At 32.9% G+C, this 9354-nt stretch overlaps 1 protein-coding gene across 2 annotated transcripts; it reads left to right on the top strand.

Moving 5' to 3' along the window:
• Positions 1-2061: 2061 nt before the first annotated feature.
• On the top strand, positions 2062-9019 carry LOC130903797 (palmitoyltransferase ZDHHC20-B-like). Of its 2 annotated transcripts, none has more exons than XM_057816134.1 (4): positions 2062-2409; positions 2463-2726; positions 4634-4728; positions 8762-9019. In XM_057816134.1, the coding sequence occupies exons 1-4, from the start codon at positions 2063-2065 to the stop codon at positions 8941-8943; spliced, it is 888 nt and encodes a 295-aa protein (XP_057672117.1). In that variant the 5' UTR covers position 2062; the 3' UTR covers positions 8944-9019. The 2 variants fall into 2 exon arrangements, with proteins under 2 accessions (XP_057672117.1, XP_057672116.1); XM_057816133.1 differs by having other exon boundaries at positions 4589-4728.
• Positions 9020-9354: the final 335 nt, after the last annotated feature.

Here is a 9354-nt window from a genome sequence, read left to right as displayed (position 1 = left end):
GTAGTACAGATTAATTTTCTGTAGGATTGGTCCACACAAGTAGAGTTTTTTTATTCACCCGACGATGATAGACTATAGACATCACCTTAACATACAAACATTAACTAAGAAATTTTTTATAATATTGCTGCATAGCTTATTACTAATTTGACCTGATTTTAATAAATTTCATCACTTGAACTTCGAAATCAATTGTTTAATTTGGTTATTTAGTATTGTTTACAGCCAGCAGTCATCTATTGAAACGGTCTAAGTTCTTATGATTGTTTGGGAACAAATTTTAGTAAATTTGATATGCAACATTTATGGGAAGACATTTTTAAAACTTGAAAACAACTAATACGGCGATAATCAATCTTCAAGATACACTGTACAATAAATACCAACATTAATTATCCAGTTTTGTGTCAAATTTGGCAGCTTGATATCTACTAATGCTAACAGATCCATGTAAAGCTCTGTAGTTTGATTAGAAAATTCACTTAACCTTGATTCATCTGTATGCCACATCTATAAAATAAGTGGTTTGTGTCGACAACATATAGGAAGGTCTACTTTCATTAACCCCACAAAATCCAATTTTGTGACGTCCACAAATTACAGCAAGGGAGTAGCCATCCTATGAAAGCTTTTTCTTGATATTTCTTCAATATTTTAGGTCGATTTGTTGCTCTGATTAATTTGTGGTAAAACTCTAGATTATTGATCGAGGCCTCCCTCTGAAGTAGCTTACGGATCTTCCTCTTTTTTTTAATCAGAAGATAAAAGTTGGAGTTATGTTGAAATTTAAAACAAAATAATGATAATAACTCAACCTAACTTAACCTAATAAAGCCTAACCCAACATAACCTAATCGCACCTAACCCAACCTAACCAAACCTAACCTAACCTAACTCTCTTCGACTGTAAGGCGAACAAATGATTACCGAAAATGCCACGCCATAGTGTTACCAGTGCTGTGTCAATATTTCGGACTATGAACAGTTTTCAGGGCGGAATTAAGATTTATAAGGCCCGGGGCTGAAATAATGACGGGGCCCCCTTAAGGAATTCGAAAACCCGGAAAAATTCACAAAATCATATCAATACGTTAGATTTGTGGGATAAACACATAAAAAAATACAGAATGATTTCCAAATGATGGGGCCCTTTTGGACCTGGGGCTATAGCCCCCCCCAAGTCCCTAGCTTAATCCGGCCCAGGCAGTGTTTCAAAGAAAAGGCTAATTAGTAAAATTCGTAAAATAAAAACATTGAACTGATTTGAAGTATGATAACATAATAGTATTTTGAGAAAATTTCATTAATTAAGATATAATCCAACACTATATGATTAATAGCAACATTGGACATGTTATGACACAATATAAAATGGCGTCTTAAACGAGAAACACACATTTTCGAAAATTAATATCTCAAAAGCTATTTATTTCCGTAATTTAAAATGTCATATATAAACTCCTTACCTCATAGGCTATTTGCCATAAAATTATGAACATCCAATTCGACCATCCATAATCTACATTAAAGTTTCTCACGTCGCGTCGAGCTAATAATTTGTTCCAAATTCAAGAAGCTACTCACATTTATTCACCTAATAAAGTGAGATTTACATGAAAAAACCCATATACTTCATTATTATGTTGTTTGTTTAACATTCTAGTACAATGTGAGGTAATGTCGTATAGTTTGTAACGTCACTAGACAGTCTGACAGATTTGGTTAGGTAGACATCTTATTCTTTGCGAGAGAATCCTTGGTTAGTACTAAAATGGATGCTTTAAGCTTATCAAGAAACTTTTAACCTCTTTAATGATTAATGATTCCTTCAAGTATGTGATTTTATGAATTTATTTAATAATTTTGATTTATATGACAGTTGAAATTGAATTTTCATAAACCTCTATAAATTAATAAATACATAAAAGTCTCTTGAACTCGCGCGTTTCTAAAAACTCTACTATCCACTCTTACCTCGATAAACTATTTCTAAAAATGATATAAATGTCAAGAAATGTCTATGAATTTAGAATAACTATTGTGTTTTTGTGGCAGCATCAATATGTCAAATTTCACTAGAAGAATTTTACCGGTTATTCTATTTTCTCTTTATTTGTTTTTGTACCATTCTTACATGATTGGATTTATATTTATGGACCCTACACTAACAGTAGCTCAATTACTTCTTTATACACTTATATTTAATGGGTTTTATTACATGATGGTATGGTCAACACTGGCCACAATGTTTCAACCCTTACCTGTCGTACCCGAAGAATTTAGATTGACACCCTTGGAAATAAAACTTTATAGTCATAGTATTGTTGAAAAAAAACCTCACATCCTTAAATTTTTTTATGAGAAAAAGGGTCTTATTGTCTTAACCAGAACTGGAAGAGGAAATTTGAGGTATGTATTATTGTATCTGCTGTTAATTAAGCCGTATATATTTTTGATTTTAGATATTGTGGACATGAGTTTCAGTTTAAGCCTGATAGAGCACATCATTGTTCCCAATGTAGCATGTGCATCTTGAAAATGGATCACCATTGCCAATGGCTGAATACTTGTATTTGTCTAACTAACCAAAAAGGTTTCATACTTACAATGGTTTACACCTTTTTTGTATGTTTCTTTTACGTATGTTCTTCGTTCAATAGGTTTGTTATATTTTGGACCGGAGATAAACAAGATAGAACGCATCATTTTTACCCTTTGGTTACAGGGTAAGTTTAACAATAACTATCAAATTCTACAATTAGACTAGACAGACATTTACGCTCCTTTTCCTTGCGAACAAAGTGAGGTGTACTAGGTTCAAAAATTCAATATTTTACTTGATTTGTGTAGTTGCAAAATATGCAGTATTCAAAATCTCATCTAGTTACGTAGTCAAAAATAATTTGGTAATAATAAAATTACATTTTTCTTATCGAATCAGGAGGATTGGATTGTGTGAATGTTGAACTAGAGCGATACAACGTCTGAGTACCTTGTGCAAAGTTCAAAAAACAAGGCGGGTAGGTTACTTGTCGCTTTGAAATAAAAAACCTCAGCCCTACATCGAATTATATTCAAGGCGGATAAGGATTACTCACCCATTAACCTCGCATAGCTAGAATCACTACACAGTAGACCGAAGGCTTAATGATGGTTATCCAGGATCAAGTTAATAACACGAATAACTACACGAAAAATGTTATCAAAGATCCTAACACTCAATCCGACAAATCCAGAAAATGTCAATAAACACCAGAGACCATTCAACATATAACATCTGCTTGTAGTGTTTTAGCTAGTATCGACTATCTACCGGCATAGCCAAGTGTACATCATCATCCACCAGAAATTGGCCAACAAATTCTGTCTTCTCAATACGTAAACATCGTATTATAAGTACAGGCGGCTGAACTTGTTCTATGATTTCATCGATAGACAGGCACGAATAACAGACCTGACATCGTGGTGGTTGAGAGATGAGTCAATTCAGTCCTTCTCGTCGATATTGCTATACAGAAAACTCATAACGTTCTCAATAAAAATTTGCCAAATACGCGGATCTCGCAATTGAGATTAAATGTGAAAATAGTTCCAGTTATTATGTCAGCAACCGGCGTCGTGCCTAAAACCCCGCACGATAGTATCTTCATAACTGCGATCACCAAAAAACATCTTCGCCGACATCCAGAAGGCTGTAATATTGAATACTTGCCACACAGTGCGCAAGTTTATTATATTAACCGGGCCTTATCTTTTTGATACTTTGTATCCGGGATAGGTATATAATATCGGCTCTAAGCTGAGTAGGGCAAAAGCCTTTGACATAATAATGGACAATATAATTACAGTAACCAAATAGCATTGTGCTTGACCCTATTGGTGTACGATAATATGAATTTACCTTAAATCGGTCGACTATCTGAAAGGATAAAACGAAACCACAGTTATCCTCATATGATCCATTGTTCAACGGTTACATCAATATTTATTACGTTGAGGCCACACCATAGATCAACCACATACCCTATATAGCCAACTCGATTTCCCATTTCAGCGCCATCTCTTGGTTCATTAGCAGTGTTAAATGAACATGGAAACAACAGTTCCCTTTGTACTTTGAGTGGCTTATTTCAAATTCAAATCTTTCGTCCAGTTTGATCAGAGTTGAATTGATCAGAAACATAGGTCTTGTTTCTTTATTAGATCGGAAACGTTTCTGAAAACTCTTGTATGTAGTAAACATGTTGCATATATAAAACATATTACATTACATTGAAGGCTTGTTTTTTTTGGAAACTATATAATATGAAAACGAATATTTGTCTTTATGTCCTTTATAGAATCGTAGACTATGCATTTGATCATATGGTGATCTTTAGCAAACTTGTGACTGAGCCCACGAGGGTTTCTGAGTGATGGATTTATTTTTCGAAGAATAATGATCGGTACGCCAATTTTCCATAGATGGTAGTAGGATGTAATACCAGAATTTTATGTTTTGTGTATGCGCACAAGCGATTATGCATGTATTCTGTCTGATATCTATAATAATAATGATAAAATAATTAGTGTTTTAATTTTAGTACAGTTTTATTTTAGCCTTGACGTTAATACCAATAACAGCAATTTTCAGTATGTTCCATATCGGACTCATAGTTCAAAATAAGACACTTATTGAAGATGTTAGGCCACCCATCTTTTTTTCTGGCCAGGAAACTTTTGACTTGGGTAAGTGTTTCACCAAGTGGCCATAAAATAGTATATAAACTTCCTTCACTTTGCTTCGCTCAACTTCCGATCATTGTCGGTTTTTGCTGCCGAGTCAGAGAACTCGAAATAAGACAAAATTCGAATACGAAGCGTCTGACTTTACTACTCGGCTGACTTCAGTTGTGGACATTAAGCGGAACGTATCCATGGTGAATTCTTGATTAACGATTATTAAGATTGAAGATAAACAAAGTGATAACTAATTAGTATTCACCTAAATCAAAACAATAATTATCCATATTTTTCTGGAATGCAATAAAAAATTCAATTGAAAAAATAAAATAATTTCAATTCACAAACATTACGTGAAAACAAATAAATATTTACTTGATTCAATGGTCGCATTTAGCGCACGATTTCTAACAATTGACATTTTCAAACTTAACAAGGGTCATATTAGTCGCTTTCCAATTACACAATTTGAGCGCTCAATTGGGCACATGGGTGTCCAATGCTTCAAACCCACGTTTCAAATTGTCGATTTTAAGATCTGTGCGTCGAACACAGTTGCATTTTCCTCTTGCCCCTCAAACACCAGTTAACTGTTTGGTCTCCATGAGCTTAAAAATTGGGCTTTAAACATAAACTTTAGAATTAACGATCTGTGGGCATTTATTTTAAATTCATTTCGATTTACATTTGATTTTTCATATATTATTGAATTTAGAGACAAATTAGAAATTATTATTTAATGAAGAAGACTATAAAAGGACTTAAGAAGGTATATATAATAAAAAGTATAGTTTCAAAGATGTGCTTCCATAATATTCAATTAATTAAGTATCTTGTATTTCGAAAACGACAACAAATTAACAAATAATTTGTGAAATGTTTTGAGACAAAACCTACCAAGTTTGTTCCAATTGATCCTTGTGTGCCAAGCTCTTCTATATATATCTATCACTTACCCACTTTCATATGTACTTATTTTATAATTCAAAACGAAATTATAAAAAATAATTCATGCAGCCTCAATTAATTTTCCTCGTATCCATGAACGAATTCAACTTCTTTTTATTTAAGAAAGACTGTAACCTAACAGTTGGTAAATTTCTGGTTAGACTCTGTCTCAGTTTTTGTTCACAATTCTCACGTTCAACAGCGAATGTGCCACCGAACGATTTCGCTAGAGTTTTACAACAATTGCTCAACTCCTTGAAATCTATTTAACATTTGTAACCGATATGTAAATCGTACAACTTTGAATAAATATTTAATTAAACCTAGTCAAAAGGTCTGTCGGTTAGAAACATTTTAGATGGAACATGTGTTAAATAACTCCTCGAGCACATGTGTTAAATAACTCCTAGAGCACATGTGGATGTCATTTAATCCTATTTCTACATCTGTCACTGCATCGTTGTACTTCACTTTTGATTATGGGGATGTTCTGACGGAATTAGGCACGTACTATGGAGCATTGACTATTCTCAAGATATTATTTTAGAATCTTTATATTCTAGATTATATAGGAAGTCATATCTCCATAACAGTGTGCCATATATCCAAATGGGCTTTATAATAGTTTTATTTACTAGAATTTTATCTGGTAAAGACAGCTTTACTGTTTTGTACCAAAAAACCTTGTAAATCTTTTGGAGTGCAAGTCTTAGCTGCTTTCTCTTGTTAAATATATGTGTTTTCCATGTTACTCTTTTATCCAGATGTATGTCCAGGTATTCCCCGCTCTCTACTTGTGTAAGCTGAGAGTGACTGTAAATGTAATATTATGATATTTTTTGAGATGCTCCGAACTCAATTTGTTGTATATGCGAGCCATAATATCAAAGGCTTGACTGATATCTATAAAGGTCGCAGACCAATACCTTATTTCTTGGCCATCACTTACCTGTTTGACTACACGATGAGCGTATTCGACTTTGCCATGCTTTTGCGAAAGCCGAATTAATGATGATAGAATATAAATTTTTTGGCCACATGGATTCCATTTATTTTAGAACAAATTTTCTCGATATTTGGATAGTATTGGTTTAACGACCTATAGGTTTCAGAACCATTATTACCTGAACAACTTTCAATTATTGAGAAAATGTTTGAGTCGAATAAATGCATTAAATTTGTTGAATTGCTTTTATTGTTAGCTTCTGAAGCATTCTATCTGTTATGAGGTCAAAAACTGACACTTTTTGAATCATTTCTTCACCTTATTTCTTGGCAACAAAAGTGATTTATAGGTTTATTCATTTGAAAAAAAGGTAATTATTCATTTCCTGCATGTCCTCTTTGTTGGTTTCACTATCAATCGGCCTGAATGTGTTTGTTAAATTGTTGGCAAATGCGTCAGCTTTTTCTATATTATTTCTAATCCATTTTTCTTCAAGGTCTTTAATAGGTGGAGTAGGTTGCTGTGCTGTTTAGCTTTTTTGTTGTCCGCCGTTAGTTGCTTCCGTTAGGGTTAAATTTCAGGACTGTGTAATTATGGCAATGTATATGTATTTCCAATTAATGGATTAATATCATCTGTCATCCAATATTTAATTAGAAATTCTACAATCTCTTCAAATAATATTTTCTACTTCTTTAGATAGATAAATTTTTATAATTGTAACTAACTCTAATTCCTTGAATTTCGGTAATGCTTAATCATATAATTCATAACCTCTCTTTCTATAGGCCGCTTGACATGATGAAGGCAACATGCAATTTATTGCAAGGTAAATATATTGCATAAATGAATATGTATACAGTTTGCAAGTCTCTTGCCATTACTTCATGATTTCCACTAGTCAAAATTCCATAAGTAAAAGTAAACAATTTCCTAACCTCACATTTTATTTAATATTTGTGTGCGGTCTAGAACTGAAAATAATAATGCTAGGTGAAGTGGACAAGAGAAAAGGAGTCAATGCATCACTAGCAATAATTATATTGTCTCTACCTTGCTTTTGGAGTCTGATGGACATAAAAGAGCACCCAAACGGTGGTGGGCCAGGCACTGGCTGGATAGAATAAGGAGAAACATGAGTGGTCGTATTGCACCATGTCAAGCGGCCTTAATATTGGAGCTCTTACATAGAAAGGTATTAAAATAATTTGTCATCTAAAATTTTTGCATTGTGGAAGCAAAGAAAATATTGTTTTCGTGTTTTCAAAATTTCAAGTAATAAAAGGTCAAGTGCTATAACAGTACTTTTTAAAATGACCTTTGACAAAAAAAGTTTCTAGCTTTGTGGGACACGTATCAGTGATTAACTAGCTCTTCTACTAAAGTATATCCTTACCTAGAATTTCGAATTATACATCAGTATACTGACCAGTACTAATAAAGTCATGAATCATACTAAACAGTGTGTAAGAACCAGATAGAATAAATTCATAATAACAGTACAAATTTATGGAAAATACAGAAATATGCCAAATTTTATTTATAGATTAAAAATTTTCAACGTGAAAATGTTCTTCTAATGAGTGGTAGAGCCCAAAATTTATTCCACTCCATCTTGCTGACACAACATCGCATTCACTGGAACTTGAGTGTTTCCAGGATCAGGATATAAATTTGCCAAAGTTTCCATAATTTTCAAGTGATTCCAAATAATTATTTTCATGCAAATTGTCTTCAAGGACCGATGATATAGTTTCCAACAATTCCTGCGCAAGCATTAACCTTTTGAGGATATTGTGTGTGTTTTTCTCTCATCCTGTTCGGATTTTCCGTTGATAGGTAGCCGTTTAGCTCGATCGTTAAGTGAAAATGTGCACTCATCAGAAAACATAACGTTTTCTAATAAGCTCACACAAATCATCTACTATGAGCATTTAAGTGGTTATAATTTTATAAGGGTGCATTTTGTACGTGTTTCCCTTAAACTTAAAACGGTTGTTTTCGAGTTTCATCTTCGTAACCAATCATTCTTTATTTTTTCACCAATGTGCAATATGTCGACGGATTTATCAATAACTAATTAAAAAAATTAAATTATCTTTGTTCGTGTTCTATTTGCTTAATTTCTAATACTTTGTGTTTTAGGTGCCATTCCAAATATAGCACAAGTATTTGGTTACAGTGTGTTACTGTGGCCGCTACCAATTTTCAATCAAGAAGGTGATGGTACTTTTTTCCCAACTAGAAGAATTCGCAGAAGATCCGATCAACCTTTTGATTTGCCCAGACATAAACTTGAAAGAAACTTTTCAGATTTTGTAAGATGAACACGTATTTGTTCATCATAATGTCACTATCACAATAAAAATAGTGACTGCTTATTCTTTATCAAATATAATCATTCATATCTATTTTGTCTAATTCGAAATATGCGCCTTTATCTTTAACACACTCGTATCAGCATTTTTTGTAATCCTTAAAACACTACTAATTTTGTCTTAAGCATTTTCATGGGTCTTTTTAGTTTTAAGGGACTTATGAAAAGGGAATGCTTTGGTTGAAGCGGATTATCGTGTTGTTTCGACTAAAAAAATATTTCTGTTGGGATTTTATAAAATAAATACACTCACGTTCAAGATATATTTAATATATTTCACTAAATATATTTTTAACAAGAAAAAAACTAATATATATCTTATTGCTGTGTCAATCAAAAGTAAAGAAAATCCATAGCGATG

The sequence above is a fragment of the Diorhabda carinulata genome, chromosome 2, assembly GCF_026250575.1.
Source record: "Diorhabda carinulata isolate Delta chromosome 2, icDioCari1.1, whole genome shotgun sequence".
NCBI classification, from domain to species: Eukaryota; Metazoa; Arthropoda; class Insecta; order Coleoptera; family Chrysomelidae; genus Diorhabda; species Diorhabda carinulata.
The sequence above is the reverse complement of the archived record's forward strand: the minus strand, read 5'-3'. Positions and strand labels throughout refer to the sequence as shown.